General features: G+C 48.3%; 1 protein-coding gene and 1 pseudogene across 24 annotated transcripts in view; both read left to right on the plus strand.

Annotated features, from left to right (window-relative positions):
* Positions 1-243: 243 nt before the first annotated feature.
* TPM1 (tropomyosin 1) overlaps positions 244-18,054 on the plus strand; it is a 29,616-nt gene continuing 11,805 nt past the window's right edge. Inside the window, exons 1-5 of one of the 24 annotated variants that reach the window (XM_070378032.1) lie at positions 253-482; positions 1,232-1,357; positions 1,558-1,683; positions 15,372-15,505; positions 17,458-17,575. In XM_070378032.1, the coding sequence (XP_070234133.1) occupies positions 369-482; positions 1,232-1,357; positions 1,558-1,683; positions 15,372-15,505; positions 17,458-17,575 (618 nt within the window). In that variant the 5' untranslated portion in view covers positions 253-368. Of the gene's footprint in view, positions 483-1,231; positions 1,358-1,557; positions 1,684-7,022; positions 7,246-15,371; positions 15,506-17,457; positions 17,576-18,054 lie in introns of those variants that run through there. The other 23 variants (XM_005890248.3, XM_070378033.1, XM_005890254.3 and 20 more) reach the window with 23 other exon arrangements.
* On the plus strand, positions 7,259-15,365 carry LOC138989399 (cytochrome b-c1 complex subunit 7 pseudogene; annotated as a pseudogene).

Here is an 18,054-nt window from a genome sequence, read left to right on the forward strand (position 1 = left end):
GGCGTTCAGGTTTGGAAAACGGGAGGCCTCGCCCGGCTGCTGCCTCGGCTGGCTGCTCGGGTCCCCATATATAGTCATATCCACCGTCAACTGGGAGGCCGGCAGGCGGCAGCGAATGGGCGAGCAGCCCCCGCGGGAGCAGCGGGGAGGGCGCGGGGGGCGGAGGGAGGAGAAGGGGGAAAGGGGGCAGGAGAAAAAAGCTCTTCCAAAAAAGTATTGGCTGTCTTGAGGAATGCGGTCGCCCCCTTGGGAAAGTACATATCTGGGAGCAGCAGGCGGCTCTGCGCTCGCACTCCGGCTCCGCCGCTTCACCGCGCGCTCGCCTCCCTGCTCCCGCCGCAGCCCCAGGGCCCCTCGCCGCCGCCACCATGGACGCCATCAAGAAGAAGATGCAGATGCTCAAGCTCGACAAGGAGAACGCCTTGGATCGAGCGGAGCAGGCGGAGGCCGATAAGAAGGCAGCGGAGGACAGGAGCAAGCAGGTCTGCGCCTCCCCAACCGTGCGCCCGCGGGTCGCCCGCGCTCCGCCCGCCCTGGGGCCGGGAGCCCCGGGACCCGGCCTAGCACCCCTTCCTGGCCCCTCACCCCGAGGACTCCGGGAGCCATCCCCACTCCAGGGCGCCTGAGAAGCGGGAGGGGAAGAGCAGAACTGGCTTATTCTAACTTTTTCTCTTACCTGGGGACGCTTATTTCCCTTCTCCGGTTGCCGGAGCCCGCCAAGTCCCATCAAGTGCTCTGGCACTTCGTTCTGAGGATCAGAAAACAGTTTTGGATCTGGGGGTGGGGGAGAGGAGGAGGGTTGAAGGGAATCAAGTCCAGAAAGTTTTAGAAGTTCTTCTGGACTTTTGACCGGGGAATATAAAACATTCAACTGGGGGAGGGGGGAAGTCCGGGAGTGGGGAACGACAGTCACGGAGTTTTTTTGGTTAAAACAAAGATGGGACAGAAGAGAGGGTATGGCGGGCGCGGAATCGGGCCCATCCATTTCTTCTGCAATGCTAAGTTGTGGCCTTGAGCCCACTGAGACCTCGGTAGGAGTCTCGTCCCCGGGAGCGGTGGGGGGTATGAAGTAGCCTCGGGACAAGAGGAGGTTACCTAAGGACCCTTGAACCCCAACTCGGTGGCGCCCCAAAGCTGAAGGGCCCCAGCCAACCCGGTGCCCGTGTTGTGTGTGTGTGTCTAACACCCGGTCCGTGCCGGCCGCCCGCGCCCGCCCGCCGCCGCCCCCCAGCTCGAGGAGGACATAGCGGCCAAGGAGAAGCTGCTGCGGGTGTCGGAGGACGAGCGGGACCGGGTGCTGGAGGAGTTGCACAAGGCAGAGGACAGCCTCCTGGCCGCCGACGAGGCCGCCGCCAAGGTACCCCGGGCGCGCGCGGCGCGGCGCACGAATGGCTAACTCTGTCTCTCTCTCTCTCTCTCCCTCCCTGTCTTTCCCTTTCTCTCTCCCGCTGTCCCTGTCCTTCTGGCTCTGTGCACCCACAACCCTCCCTTGCGGGATCACGCTGCCTGCCGCACCCCCCACCCCGTCCCGTCCCCGTCCCCCACGGCCACTCCCAGCTGGAAGATGAGCTGGTGTCGCTGCAAAAGAAACTCAAGGCCACCGAAGATGAACTGGACAAATACTCCGAGGCTCTCAAAGATGCCCAGGAGAAGCTGGAGCTGGCGGAGAAAAAGGCCACCGACGTAAGTGCACGCACACGCTGCCCCCCTCACCTGCTGCCCTTGGGGCCTGCTCTGGGGGTCACCACAGAGGCCAGAGAACCATGGAGGAGGGTCACCTCCTCTTAGCTGGACACGTGCGCACAGCCTGCCATGGCCCAGAGCACTGGATGCTGCCCTCAACTGCTACTGCACACGTTCATTTTTATTTCATCCATTCCTCTCTTTTTTCTCCTTCTTTCCCTCACCCCTGGGGTTGGAGGCGGGTGGGGGTGGTGAGAATCTGGGAGAACACAGCAACTGAAATTGGACTCTGGAGGTGAACCCTTCCCCGTGGTGGCAGAAAACCTCTGAGGTGTCATCACCAAGGTTTGTGCAAGCAGAATGCCTAGTTTTCTCCACTTTCTTTCTTTTTGCTATCTCTGGTGGGTGGGAAGGCCTGGTTTTCAGTGACCAATCTAGTCAGGATTCAGAAGACCTGGCCTCTATATTGAAAGAATGACATAGTGTGTGCTACTTATTCTGAGAAGGTTAAGCTTGATGGTGGGCCTCAGAAACCCTTGAGGCCTCCTTACCAGGGAAGTCTTAATCCAGCCCTTCAGATCTGCCTGGGAAGATGATACTTGCTTGGGTCTGCACTCTGAGGGCACTAGATACAGAAAGTAAGCTGGGAGTTATATATAGCTCAGTGCTTTATATGGTATAGTGTGCTAGCTGCCCCTGGTTCCCCTGCTTGCCCCGCCCCAACCTGCCAGCCTCTGACAGCCACCACATAGTCTCGAGGATGATGCACACACCACAAAAGCTCTGCCAGTATTTTGTCTTCTGCCCTCTGAAATCTCTTCTAGCTGAAGAGCTTGCCTCTTCTGCTGCATAAGTCAAGACAGGCATTAGATTTCCAAAGAAATGACTTCTTTTTCACACCATTCTGGAAGCTAATTAAGCCTAGAGGCCCAATTAGGCAAGAATTCCTAGGGAAGTGAGCAACAATTTCAAGAATGTATGAGCACCAGGGAAAGCTATGCCCAGAAAGTTGAACGACTAAGGGCAACGGCAGAATTTTTTGTATGGGAGTAAAGTATACATTGATGGAGGGTCTGGGTTTTGAAATCAGTAAAGGCTTTCTGTGATGTGAAAGGTGTGAAATGTAATCTCCAAGCGTGCTTTGTAAATGAGAGATCCAGACACAGGACATTTAGAATCTGACAAAAAGAAAAAGTTTCAGTGAAGAGCAAGGTCCCTGGAGAGGGGGTTCAAGGAAGCACTGATTTAGCTAAAATATTTAAGTCACAAACTACCTGGCTTTAGAAAAAGAGCCAAAAAACATGTATAACTCTGCACCAGTTTTGTATAATGTAGATCAGATGTCTGCTCCGTATATGGTTAAATGGAGGAGGCCTGTCTCCCCAGATTCTCCAGCAGGACGTTTATTTAGCTTTTTCAAAAGGGCCGCTGATAGATCAAGGAGAGATATTCCTTATAAGGAAAAGAATGCAGAGAATTTGAAAATAGCCCAGTAAGACTGAAAGCAAGAGGAGAAAAAAGCTACTACAATTCTTAAGGGGGAAAAAAAATCATAATTATTGTGTAACTATGTGGTGCTATCATGTCTTTATTGAAAAATCTTGTTTAAGGGAGCTTTGGAATGAGATGAGGCAGAAGTAGCAAAGAGGATATTTAAAGCTAATGGGAGGGGGGGAGTGGGCGGAGCCAGGAGGAGGGGGAGGTTTCTGAAACTGTTCCCTCCCCCCCACTGGAAAACTGTCCCTAATATGGTACACTTTTTTGGGGGGGTAGTATATTGATTATCTTCCTCTTTTAGGTTGTTTGCAACCTGTAGGGATGTAGAAGACATTCGTGAAGAAATGCTTTATTTAGAGTGATTCCTAACTAGTAAAAATAGTCAAGACCTGAGGAGGAAGAGACAGATGTCACAAAGGGAAGGAGGAGGTAGGAGAGAGGTCAACTTCCTGAGGTCGAATCATATTACATTTGGGACTAGGGCATTGGATTGTCATTACTCACCAGTGTAAAATATTTTTACATTTTTCTACTGCTAAAAACATTTTTCTACTAATTTTCTACCAAACGATTTACAAATCCTATTCCAGAAATGGGCTCGTCCTAGCTTGAAAGGTTGTAATTCACATGGTCAAATCTCTGATGGCTTTGTTTTGAATTTCTTATGGTCTCTCCACCTAAGTGAGGCTGGAGGGGATCAAGGGCTCCATTTTCTTTGGCTTTAAACCCCTTCCCTAATAACTGTGATGTCTATGACATCTGCAATATGTGAGTCTTTATTCCCAATATGTAGGTAGGTCTTTTCTTCCTAAATCAGTGATTCTCAACCTTAACTAAACATTGATGGTTTAAAAACTTAAAATCCAAGCTGCACCCTAGGCCAATTAGAATCGCTGGGATTGAGGTGATTCCAATGTGCAGCCAAGGCTGTGAACAACTGTCCTAAACTCTTTTGTATAATGACATCAGCATGAAAGTGAACTCACCTGAAACTGACTTTCCCAGGTGTTTGAAAAGCAAGACATTAAGTCACTAGTTGGCTGCTTGGAGCATGTGCACGTGTCCAGCATTTTCCAGGGCTCCTGAAGGTTCCCAGATGCTCCCTCTCCCACCCTCAAAGTTGGAGACCTACTGTCTGTACCCTTAGGGAAGCAGTTGTGACCACCCTCCTGACTAGACAAACTGTGGAAACAAAGCGAGAGGCTCCACCTACAGGATGTGAGAGCCCATGCTGGGACTTGTGAGTCTCAGCAGAGACTGTGATAATGTCCTTAGCAAATGAGTCAGAAAAGCAAGTTCAGTTGTTAGGGCTTTCGAGGAGGAGGGGGTTGTCAACTGTGTTTTCTTTCTCTTCATTATTCCCACACTTAAACACATTGGAACTGACTTGAAGGGCCTTCTGTGAGAAAGGTGAGGAAAGAAAGCCATGAGATTTAGAAGACATTTAAAAACATAGCCCAAGGGGAGTATGGACCGAGACTTGTTCCCAGAGATTGTGTCCACTTTGGTTTTCATCCAGCTGCAGCCGGATGCTCTCATAGGGTTCTGTTGGCTTCCTTGGTGTGCTTTTTTTTTTTTTTAACTTCTTGAAGGTTACATACTGTATTGTTGCATTTATATAACATTCAAACAATTATAACATTATAGAGAAGAAAAATAGTAGGTGCCAGGGCTTATATAAGGGATGAGGCAGGGGATAAGTGAACATGACTTCCAAAAGGCAATTTGAGGGATCCTTGGGGTAAAGGAAATGTTCAGTATCTTGTCTGTATTTATTGTTGTTGTGTAGTCACTAAGTGTCTGACTCTTGGCAGCCTCATGGACTGTAGCCTGCCAGGCTCCTCTGTCCATGGGATTTCTCAGGCAAAAATATTGGGAGAGGTTGCCATTTCCTTCTCCAGAGGATCTTCCTGATCCAGGGGTTGAACCCACCTGCATTGGCAGTCACATTCTTTACCTTGGTGTGCTTTTAAAAGGCTTCTCAGTCCAGCCCAGAATTGGTCAGATTCCAGATTACAACCTTCCTACAATCAGAGAAGGCTGTAACTAGAAGGGACCCTTGAGACAATTGTTTTTATGGAAAAGAAAGTAAGTTCCAGAGAGGCTGGCAGGTCTGAGGTCCCACAGATGGTTATGGGCCATAGCCTGACTCTTAAGACAGTGCTTGTGTGTGTTTTGTTTTGTTTTTTAACTTTTTTATATTGGAATATAGCTGATTGACAATATTGTGTGATAGTTTCAGGTGAACAGGGAAGGGACTCAGCCAAATATATATGTATCCATTCTCCCCCAAACTCTCCTCCCCTCCAGGCTGCCACATAAGATTGAGTGGAGCTTCCTGTGCTGTATAGTAGGTCCTTGTTGGTTATCCATTTTAAATATAGCAGAGTGTACATGTCCATCCCAATCTCCATAACCATCCCTTCCCCTCAACCGTAAGTTGATTCTCTAAGTCTGTGAGTCTGTTTCTGTCTTGTAAGTTCATTTAAGGAGTTTCATACCTTATTTCGGAGAAGGCAATGGCATCCCACTCCAGTACTCTTGCCTGGAAAATCCCATGAACGGAGGAGCCTGGAAGGCTGCAGTCCATGGGGTCGCTGAGGGTCGGACACGACTGAGCGACTTCACTTTCACTTTTCACTTTCATGCATTGGAGAAGGAAATGGCAACCCACTCCAGTGTTCTTGCCTGGAGAATCCCAGGGACAGGGGAGCCTGGTGGGCTGCTGTCTATGGGGTCACACAGAGTCGGACACGACTGAAGTGACTTAGCAGCAGCATACCGTATTTCTCCTCTAAGACAATGCCTGTTATTAACTAAAGCTATCATTGAGTTCCCTACTTACCTTGTATTGTGCTTCGCGCTTTCTATTATTTCATAATCCTCATGTACTACTTGGAGAAGGCAATGGCAACCCACTCCAGTACTACTGCCTGGAGAATCCCATAGGCGGAGGAGCCTGGTGGGCTGCAGTCCATGGGGTCGCGAAGAGTCGGACACGACCGAGCGACTTCACTTTCACTTTTCACTTTCATGCACTGGAGAAGGAAATGACAACCCGCTCCAGTGTTCTTGCCTGGAGAATCCCAGGGACGGGGGAGCCTGTGGGCTGCCGTCTATGGGGTCGCACAGAGTCAGACACGACTGAAGCGACTTAGCAGCAGCAGCAGCATGTATTACTATTAACCGCGCTTTTACAGATGAAGTCACGTTGTTTTCCAAGTCACACAGCCAGGCGAGAACCAAAACCCAGCAAGACAGCATTTAGGAGGTTTAACCTCTGCAGTATGTTAGTGGTTTTCACGTCATGAGTTTGGAGGGGAGGAGAGTTGCTGGGTTAGGATCTGGTGTTCTGGGGTTCTTTACAGTCCCTTTGGGGACACATTTAAGCCCCAAAACCCTCGCTCGGCTTCTCTCCCTCTTGGGCAGGGATCTGGCAATCCGGAGCGGAGCGCTCCCGCCGCCAGTAGGCGGCACCGTCGCCCCTTGCAGCCAAATCCGTTACTCCGGGTTCTCCGCGGCGCCAGGGCGGGGCGCTGGGAGTCCAAGTAACATCCTAGGCGCCATGGGGCCCCGTCTCCTGCCCACCTGGTGCCCCCGCAGCGCGCGCCGCGCCCTTCAGCCGGGCAGCCGCGAGCATGCGCCGTGCCTCCCGCGACTGGAGAATTCCCGGGGTCCGCGGCGCGCGACCCGCCCCGCCCGCTGGGTCCGCCCCCGGCGCTCGCGCACCCGCTTGCGGTTCGCCTGAGCTTCCCGGGAGGCCGAGACTTCCGGGCTGAGCCTGGGCCGCAGGGGGCGCCGCCGTCGCGCGCTGCGGCCTGGGCGGGGCGGGCGGTCGGTCGGAGTGCCGCAGCCGCAGCAGCAGCAGGAGCGCAGCAGCCCGCCTCTCCCACCGCAGCCCGCCCGCTTGCCGGCCCGCCGCCGCCCGGCGCGATGGCGGGGAGCAGCTCGCTGGAGGCGGTGCGGAGGAAGATTCGGAGCCTGCAGGAGCAGGCGGACGCCGCGGAGGAGCGCGCGGGCAGCCTGCAGCGCGAACTGGACTACGAGAGGAAGCTGAGGGAGACCGTAAGGGACCCACCCATCACCCACCACCAGAGGCGCCTTCTCCCCGATCGCCCCCCCGCCCCCGCCCCGGCGCCCCGCAAGTCCTCCCGGAGCCCACCTTCTCTACCCCTCCCCCTGCCTCGGGGGGCACCTGGCGCACCTGGGCCCGCAGGTGTCGTCTGGGGAGGGGTCTTGCCCCTTCACCTCGGCCGTTTTCATCTCTCTGGTCTACAGTCAAAGAACCGAGGGGAAAGCAGGAGTGGTGTTGAGAAGGTTCTGGAAGCAGCACTTTCCCAGAAGGGGCTCTGTGTGGGGTGTTTGCGTTCGACACGGCGCCTCGGGTCCCCCGAGGCAAAGGGATGTGCCCTTTGCCCTCCTGGCATTATTTACTCGGAAGGTGGGGACAAAAGAGGTCCCTCCTTGTGGAAATCTGTTCTTTTGGGAAGGACGCTAACAGATCACGTCTGAGGCATTGCCAGGTTTTGAGGCCCGGGGATGCTGAACTCGCCCATCTCTGTCTAGCCTTGGTTTCTTGAAAGCCTGTTTCTGTGGGGTGGGTGAGACACTGACAGCGCGTGTTTTGACTTAGTATGCGGCCCTTTGCCTTTCCCTTTCTTAACCAGCCCTCCTCCCAAGTTCTCCTGTACAGATAGATGTTCCTTTGTTACCGAGTCTTGAAAAAGTTGGCTAAATGGCTATGATTATTGGGTGTTTTCTCCCGCCGGCTTCCCCCTCCCCCACTTTGAGTGTAATATCTGGCTTCCTTCGTTTTTCCTAGGCAAACGTATCCAGCAAACAGGAACAGGATCTCAGAGGTAGTTTAGGCGTTCGCTGTTTGTTCGCTGTTTGAGTATGTGTGTTTTATATCAGGATACTCAAACACCTTGGAAATTTTAGGACAAGCGCTCATACACTGTCGTGCTTGTTGGGTGGGTGGGAGGGTGTGGGCACGCGCGTGCGCGGGGCCTGTGCGCGCTCAGTCGTGTCCAACTCTTTGCGACCCCGTGGACTGTAGCGTGCAGTACTAATAGAAGCCTTTAGAGAAAAAGTGTATGTAATGAGAAGTGTGTGTAATGGTGTTATGGTGGGCTGTAGAAGCTATGGGACCTGTGTTGCATAAAATACCTAGAAGCAAATGGATCCTCTTAAGAAGAAAGCCTAACTAGATGCAGTTTCAGATAAAATGGAGAGGAACCAGGAAATCGATAGGCAAGAAATCATTTTCTGTAAAGGACAAGACAGCAAAGGTCCCGTGGCTGTTTCTGCATTTCGCCAGGCAATGAATGAATTCCAACTCCTTCTCTGACTCGCTGTTGTCCTTGAACCATTAGAACCAACAGAACAGGATGATGGATAAGAACTTTTGACCCTGGCTGCGAATCATTGAACGTGTCAGCCCCTCAGTTCGCGGACTGCACAATGTTTGTAATGGTAGTACCTGCCTGTTGTGAGGATGAAAAGAGTATGTGTAAAGAAGTTGCCATGGCGCTTAGCACACTAGTGCCTTGTGTCAGTTAGTATTAGAATGGCTTTGCACTCTGCATCGCTCATTATTCCCTTGCTTTCAGTTCTCCAGCTATCAAAGGGCTTTAAAAATGGGATGCTCATTTCACTATATCTTAAAACACTCCATTTCAATGCTTCTAATCAGTAATTCTTATTTCAACTTGAACAGAGAGAGGACACAGGCAGGCTGGAAGGAATGTTTGATGGGTCAAAGCAGTGTTAGTGGTGGAAGTTGGTAGAGCTTCCCTCCCCCTGCTAAGAAAGGGTATATGTGGTCTTGTACAGGAGCGCCTCTTATGGACTCCTGTCCTGGTGATTGATGTTAGACACAGAAGATAAATTTTATGAAGGGCACGTTGTGACTATTACACTCACCTTCTCTTTTGGGCTTAGTTTTTATAACAGTACTCTTCCTGGGCCAGTTGGGTAAAGGTAGTGCTTTCATTCTTTTCAAAGCTTTGTGTTAAAAAGTTTAAATAACTTCAATTTTTAAAGCAATTTTTGAAAATAGTCTATCCAGAAGATGGGACAGATGGACACAGAACTTTTTATGAAAACAACTTAAGGACTGGGTCAGCCCACAGAAGAGGGAATTTCAGATTGAGAGGTGTTCCTAACTTACAAAACTGAAACTTGAAGATAGCTAATTTAAGGTGGTTTCTTGGTAGTTGTCAGACATAGCTATGAGTTAAGCTAGCAGTCACAGTTTTTCTTGGTAGCAGAGATAAAAGTTTAGTGACAAAGTCGTGAACCACTGCAAAAAAATATTTGGAGAGTTACCTCTACATTCAGAGTCTCAAAGGTTCAGACAGGCTGTAGTTAATTGGCCCTGTTACACCAGCACTTACCTTGGAAAAAGCAGTCATCTCTCTTTTTCTACTGGTTTATTTTTTCCAAGGTGTGTGGGCCCTTCAGAATGTTGGAATGCAACTACTTTGCTCGATGTAATGGTTGACTCTAGGTCTTGTGACCCACTGGGGTTTTGTTTGTCTTTTGTCCTTATCAAAGGAAAAGAGGGAGCAAGAAGAAGCCAGTCCTCCTTTCTCCTTTCTGGATGGTACCCAGCAAACAAAGGGACTTACAGTTGCAACCTGTAGGTTCTTAATTGGTAACTTTATTAAATCATAGGAAAAACCAACTTACAAAAATCCCAGCCCTTTCCCGCTTTAGAATTGGTAAATATTTCTGAGACCAGGATTCTAAAAGTGTATTTTGTGTTCACATTGGCACCCCCAGGGTGGCAATAACAGGAGTGTACTCTCTGCCTTTCTGCTTTCATATATAGATGAGGCTAAGGCACTACAATGCCCTGTTCATATCCCTTCTTGCTCATTGTACAAATATGCCTCATGAATTATAGGCTTTGGTGCGGATAGAGAGGTTGTTTTTATCTCTTATCCATGGGAGTGCCCCTTAATGTCATGCGTGTTTTTTTTCCCCCTTTCCTTACCATATAAGGGCAGAAGTTTAACTTGGCAGTAGTGGCTTGGTCTTACACAGTAAAGGGTGAAACCGTCTCTGGACAACTACACTTTGAATGAAATAAAAAGACCTGACCTGTGATCATCCCATGCTGCACTCCAGTTCAGGAGGACTTGGAAAATATATTCAGAGGATTTGTTCTTAGAATATAATACTATTCTCCTACCATTATTTCTTCTTAAGTGTTAACAGGACTACTTGTTTTTAAAGTAAAAGTCATTGCTATTTTTAAATTGTCTCTAGGTATATTGACTGTAACATCTGGATTTTGTGAAAATCTAGGCCCTGTAAAAGTTTTCTTTCAGATCTGACTTGGAGAAATATTTTTGCTGTATTGTGTGGGCATGCCTCTGATGGCTTTGTAGCTTTGTAGCGTCTTGTAGAAGAGCACAGGAATGGTGTACACCTGCCCTGTGGAAGAGGGCTTCCCAGGTGGCTCAGTGGTGAAGAATGCACCTGCCAACACAGGAGACAAAAGAGGCTTGGATTTGATCTCTGGGTCAAGAAGATCCCCTGGAGCAGGAAATGGCAGCCCACTCCAGTATTCTTGCTTGGAGAATCCCATGGACAGAGGAGCCTGGCATGCTATAACCCATGGGGTCGCAAAGGATCAGACATGAGTGAACAGCTGAGCACACCCCTTGTGGAAGGGGATGGGGCAAGGCACATACAGCTCTAAGGCACCTCACAAGTGCAGGGCACCTGGTGGTTGCTTAACAACAATTCTCCAGGAAGACAGTTGGTAACCTTTACTAATATAGCAGTCTCTTTTCTGAGTAGCTCATAGCATGTTGAGACACAATAGCATTTTTGAAATAAAAGAAACTAACATCCTAAACAAAGACTTTGCCAGCAGTGTCAACACATGGGTTACCTTGTTAGAAGATAACCTAGGACACTGAGGGGGATTTTCATGCCTGGAAATAATTTGCGTCTGGGGTCGTGACCCTTCCCAAACGCCTTGTTATTTATATCTGCTTTTTAAATAACAAAAGGTCCTGTGGCTGTGAGGTTTGTACTGAGGCAACAGCCAGTGAAGTCTTAAGTAGACTGCCCAGGTATTGTGATGAAAACAACCTTAGAAAATACCTGAATAAGCCTCAGAACTCAGAGAATACACACCAGAAATAAAAGCTAGTGAAGGTGAGAGATGTGAGCCTTTTGAACACAGCATAATCCAAAAAAAAAGTGAAAAGAGTGCCCTTAATTGATGAAATTGAATGTATCTTCAGTTCTAGGGAGCCAAACTTAATTGTGATCAGACCAGTACTGTAAGGCTGTACTTCTCTTCTGAGAAGCCTGGAAGAGTCCAGGTTTTTCCCTGGGGAACCTTTTGTAAGGATACTTACTCCCCAGATACTGCATTCAAATCCAGGCTGTAACCTACAAGCACCTTTGCCCATCTTGCTGTGAAACCTCCCAGGGCAGCAGCCGTTGGCTTCTTGGGTTGAGAACAAATGCTCTGTGTCCTTGTGTGAGCTGTTCCCCCTTGGTATTACTTGATGATGTTTTTGATTTTATACCACGCCTTTTTTCAAAAAGCATTGAGAGGACTTGCTCAGCAGATGATAATGAGTACAGTTCTCCTAGTCCTGGTTAGGCCTTGTCCCGAAGGCCTTTCTTTGAGTCAGGGGCTTGAATTGGGGGTGACTGTAGAGAACCTGCCGTGCTGATGTCAGAAGGTGGAAAGACCCCATAGGTGAGAACCAACAATTCCAGGGCTTCTCTGAGGCTCCAGGAAGCCTTGAAAAGTGAAACAGGCGAGCCTGTACAGGAGGAGCAGGGACTGGGTACTTGTCCTGTCTCCCGCTGATGGCTATGTGACCCAAGCATGCTTCAACCCTCAGGGTCAGAGGTCCCTCCCTCTTCCTATTTGCTCAACAAAGAGCTGCATAAGTGCTTCCTGTAGGCTTTGCTGGCGTCTTTGGGTGGGGTGGTGGGTGGGTGCTTTTTTATAGTGCAGATTCCCACCTTCCTCTCTTGACCTCTTGGATCAGAATCTCTAGGGATGGGGCCTGGAAATGTGTACTTTTAATATGTGTCTTCAGGTGAACTCAGACAGCCATTTGTGGGAATTAGGGACCCTTTGAGCTAAACATCTGAGACCCCATTTTTGTGGACCACTCACAGGTCTGTTTTCTGCATTGACCCAGTGGGGCTCCTGGAACTGGTATCCATTCCTGGCTGTTGTTTGGGTGCCCTCTATGGGGCCTGTCGACTGGTATTCCTATAGGACACAACCCCTAATGTAGATTCTACAAAATGCTCTAAGGGGGAAAGAAGTTCCATTTATAAAACTGCATCCAGAGCTAAAGAAAAAGCAGAGTGGAGGCCAGAAGAGCAAAGATTTGGATCAATGGGGGTTCCTCTCAGGGAGGGAGATCTTTTGTGCAGAGGCAGGAATGAACATGGAGTGCTGTCTCCAACGCCCCAGGTACATGGGAGCCTGGGGACCCAGAGTGGCCTGTCACCTGAAAGGTCCTTTCCCTAGAGCATAAACAGTCTCCTTTCTGTGAGTACAAAGTCCTTGAGGTCAGGGCCCAGATTGAAAACAGAGCTGGAAACTTCTAGTGTGGTGGCTACAGAAATTGTTTTGAAAATCTTGTTGACATTTCTCTGGCCACAGCACCTATAACAAGCATATTTAAGAAAGAGGGAGAAAATACTTTTGAGTACATGACCTAGACACTCTACTGATTTTTTTTCTTGGTGGTATTTTAGGGGGTGGGTTTGTTTTGCTCTTCATTTTAGTTTTCAGCTTTCAGAGTTGCTTGCTTGTCCTCCCACCCCAGTTCATAAAAGGAATAGAATTTTCCTTCTATCTCAGGTCAACATGGCAAACAGGCTAGCCGTTTCGGCATCAAGCAGGTGGAGCTGGAGGGTATTCGAAAATGGTATGCAAGGCTACTGGGTTCAATAAACTGGGCTTAATGCCAGATGATACAATGTATGAGAATGACGATGTAAAAGAAGCCATAAGAAGGCTTCCTGAGAACCTTTATAACGACAGAGGGTTTCGCATTAAGAGAGCGCTGGACCTGAGCATGAGGCAGCAGATCCTGCCTAAAGAGCAGTGGACAAAATACGAGGCAGATAAATTCTACCTTGAACCATATCTAAAAGAGGTTATTCAGGAAAGAAAAGAGAAAAATGGGCAAGGAAATAATTTAGTAGTCTAAATCTGTGGATACAGCTGTTCTCAAGTATTTTTATGAAATTGGTTAAACCTGAAGTGTATAATGTAGAACTCTTTGGGCTGTAAATGTATTGCTTTAAATAAATATTATAATTCTTGTTGAGGGGAGTGAAAAAAGGAATAGAATTTTTCTGGAACTGGAAAATACAGAAATCTGACCTGACCCAAAGATATGCCGTTAATGTATACCTTCTTCCAGTTTTTTTTTTTTTTTTTTAATACAGGGCTAAAAACTTTTAAAAGTTCTCGTACTTAAGAAATGTGTTATCCATATTACCCTCATCCCTCCCGCCACCGCCAGCCCCCAAAAAACCATGTTCACTGGCCATTGAGACCTGGTGGGGCCCAATTCTCACTGTGCATCTATAATGATTGACTTTGTGGGTGGGTACAGTTGTAAACTGACCTTGGATTCGTTTCACATTTCCCCCTACTCCCTGCCTCCATCAGCCAGTTGTTACTACATAGTTAATTTTTGACGAGATAAAAGTGTATTTGAATGTTTTTATAGAGTCCTTCACCGAGGTTGGAGATGCCCTAATCACCTCTCTTTCCCAGAGAGAACTTGGCTTTTAAAATTTTACAAATCTAGATGAGCAGAGAGCAGAGTGTTCTCATGTTCCTTTAGTTCAAGGCTGTGATCGTAGACTCTCACTACTTGTACATTTCAAGCCCGTGTACCATGGGTCCAGAACTCAGAAAGTTGCTTTTGTTTAAGTTGTTTTTGCTTATTTTATTCGGTAGACATTTACTGAGCCCATACTCCGTGTAGAGAATCATGATTCCTTGCACATAAGAAGGAACGTGAGTAAGGAAGATAGCACTGTAGGTAGAGAGCTAGCATCATCCCTAAGTGCAGGCCGTAATTTTTAGAAAACTCCCAAATGTCCTGAAAACCCCATCATTGCAGGATAAGCACACATTCAAAGTAGATGATGTGAGTCTGAGTGAACTCCGGGAGTTGGTGATGGACAGGGAGGCCTGGCATGCTGCGATTCATGGGGTCGCAAAGAGTCAGACGCGACTGAACTGAACTGAACTGAACTGAAAGTAGATGAGGAAACACTACCAGATTAGCAAATTCCATCTTTCACTTCCGTGCATAATATTTAAACAGCCACCAATGCAAGTGTATGTAATGGACTCAGCCAGTCTTGCAAGTGTCCTGAGGCTCATAGTAATAAATGCTTGTAACTGTAGGTAAACATCACATCCCAAAAAAAGGAGCATATTTCAGAGATAGATACCAAGTGAAAACAGTATCTAAGGAGCTTGAAACTCTTCTTGTAGCAACCCTGACTTGTGAGAAATGCCTGTAGGCTTAGGTCACAGGCGCTTGGGAAATTTGTCTTGGCACTATTCCAGTGTGACCTGTTATCCTCAAGAGGTGCTGAAGGGCACGGGGGCTTACTGGGTTTTGTTGTGTCTCTGTATGGTTTTATATTTTAGAACCACTGAACTTAAAAATCTTTTAGTTCCTAAAATATTTAATAAAGCCCCTTTGAGAATGTGATCAGAAGAAAGGAGAATTGAGACTCCTGAGTCAGAGTTCTCGCCGAGCTCCTCTCATCTTGTGTGATGGAGCCTGGGTCAGTCCTGTCGCCTCTATCCACACCTCATCCCCCACCGTGTGAGGTGGCTGTGATGAAGCTCCCCTCTGACAGTCAGATAAAGCCAGCCTGTTGAAATCTGTGGTAGAAAGGAACCAAATGAGAAAGTGTTGCTGACGGTCTCTCTGTCTCGCGGGGATGATATATGTGGATATATGTGGACAACCACTGGATAAATCAATGGATGAACATATCCAGCAACTCCAGAGTTGACCACGGCTTGTAGCACACTTTAGGGTAGCTCACCACAAAGCCAGGCTTCCTTGTTGAACCAACGTTTCAGTCCAGCCCCTCTTGAAGGCACTACCCTCACATCCTCTCCAACACTAAAACACCTCTCATTCTCTGCCCAGGCTGAAGCCGACGTAGCTTCTCTGAACAGACGCATCCAGCTGGTTGAGGAAGAGTTGGATCGTGCCCAGGAGCGTCTGGCAACAGCTCTGCAGAAGCTGGAGGAGGCCGAGAAGGCAGCAGATGAGAGTGAGAGGTGAGGCCCCCTCGTCCAGCCCACCTGTTAGCACAACCTTTCCCCCTGATGGAACCAGAGGGCTCTCTGATCTTGGGTGTCTGAGGATTTCACAGCACCTTGGTGCCATTTCCTCACTTGATCCAGGGGTAACTACTGGTTTTATTTGTTTAACACTAGTGGAACACTTTTGTTTTAAATCTCAAGGTTGCAAAGAAGAAAAAGACTCTGTTCCTGCCCTCCTAGAGCTCACCACCCAGCGAGGGAGATGGATGTATAAACGGGAGGTTCTAGGGATGTGATTTGGTTCTTTCATTCCTGCTGACCATGGAGCAATTCTGCATTTTGTTTAAAAGATAACTTTATGTTAAAATACACCAAGAAGGCTTAGGCTGAGGTAAATAAAGTATGGGCTGTCAGTTGTCAAATAGCCCAACAAATGAGTGAAAGAGAAAGCACAGATAAACCAGAAATATAATCCACAAAAGTAAGTTGTGTTGGACTTAGTAAAGCTGGTAAGTCATGCGTGCACAAGTAAATACAGTCAGATCTGCATGTCCTCTGAGCCCACTCACCCCGTGACCTGGCTCTCCCTGACTTATGACCCCAAGATCCAGCCTTGTGGTAGTAAAGGAAGACCAGGGCCATATCAGCCATCATGTTATTCCAGCAGGCATTTTCTCTCATGCTTAGCTGTTCAAGTTAATGTACTCCTGTTGCTTGGAAGCACTCCAAGAAAGACTCCATAATACTGGAGAGAGTTCTGTCCTTAGAGAGATGAGGAAGCAGTGTAGTGTCTCAGACACTGGCAGTCGGTATCTGTGCTATGACCTGGCAGGTATATGCAGTCAATCCTTTTGTCCCTTTCTCCATTTTTGAGGTGCATTTCTGCTCCCTGCCACCATGGGAAAAGGGTGATTTCAGACTTTAGGATTAAAAAAGCTCGTTAGCTGAAGTTTTTCAGTTCATTATTCACCATTGTGTGTTGTCTCTTCTAACTAAGAGTTTTGGAATTTTTAAAGATGACTCACCATCTCTTCGGAGAAGGCAATGGCACCCCACTCCAGTATTCCTGCCTGGAAAATCCCATGGACGGAGGAGCCTGGAAGGCTGTAGTCCATGGGATCGCTAAGGGTCGGACAGACTGAGCGACTTCACTTTTACTTTTCACTTTCATGCATTGGAGAAGGAAATGGCAACCCACTCCAGTATTCTTGCCTGGAGAATCCCAGGGACAGAGGAGCCTGGTGGGCTGCAGTCCATGGGGTTGCAAAGAGTCGGACACGACTAAGAGACTTCCCTTTCACTTTTCACTTTCACGCATTGGAGAAGGAAATGGCAGCCCACTCCAGTGTTCTTGCCTGGAGAATCCCAGGGACGGGGAGCCTGGTGGGCTGCCATCTATGGGGTTGCACAGAGTTGGACACAACTGAAGCGACTTAGCAGCAGCAGCATGGTCAAATACTAGCAGTTTCATTTGATTCAATCTAATAGTTACATTTGTGGCTAAAGGGGTAAGAAAAATTACTTTCTTTGTGGGAAAAAAGTACACAAAGGTAAATTTGCTTTTGTTCTAACCTTGATCCATTTCCAGGCTAAGGCTTACCACTGGAAAAGGGAAGAAGTCCCATTATTTATACAGCAAGTAAAGCATGTTGGCTTTTCTGATTCCACCCCTTCCAGATTCAAAAAAAAAAGGACCATGCCATGGTGCCTTTCATTAAACATGAGCTGCCTGGACAGTGTCAGCCGTACCAAAAGAATAAGCTTTCCTTCACAATAAACAGAGAGAGGGAAGTGGATGTCTTTTCCTGCCTTCGGCTCTGGAAAGTCTCACATTATGGCTTGGAAGATGAAAGTAGCTATGTTTCAGTCGGTCAGTCACACTGAACCTCACAAACCATGGCTGTGCAATGGGAGTTCATGGAAGGCACCTCTAAATCTTGGCTTTTCCTGCCGATCTTCCTTTTCAGAGGCATGAAAGTCATTGAGAGCCGAGCCCAAAAGGATGAGGAGAAGATGGAGATTCAGGAGATCCAGCTGAAAGAGGCCAAGCACATCGCTGAGGATGCCGACCGCAAGTATGAAGAGGTCAGATCCTAGAGCTCAAGGCCTCATGGGTCTCAGCCATGGCCCAGAAGCAGGGACTGGGGGAGCAATGAAACCATCTGCTTCCTTAGCAGAAATGAGTGTTTTTGAGAAGGAGATTTCCTTTGTCTCCAGAAGATGGTTCTTAATTTTGATCCTGCTAGGGAGTCATTCGCACTGGGAAAGACCAGGGATTTGTTGTCCCTCCACCCTCAAAGACTAGGACAAAAGATCTTTGGCCAGACAGCAGGGAAGGTTGGGTCTCTTATGTTTTGTGAAAGGAGTCTCTCATGCTGTCACCATGCAAACAGTTATCCCTAGTGAGATCCACCTGGTGCGTCCCAGTTTAGGCAGGGTGGAGACACAGACCACACATTCGCTTCCTGGATTCATGGAGGCACCTCTCAGTCTGTCCTCTCTCCTCACGATTCCCAGGTGAATCACCTCCTGGTCATGTCCCCATGAAAGCACCCTCCTGTGTT

Source organism: Bos mutus, chromosome 10 (assembly GCF_027580195.1).
Source record: "Bos mutus isolate GX-2022 chromosome 10, NWIPB_WYAK_1.1, whole genome shotgun sequence".
Lineage (NCBI taxonomy): Eukaryota > Metazoa > Chordata > Mammalia > Artiodactyla > Bovidae > Bos > Bos mutus.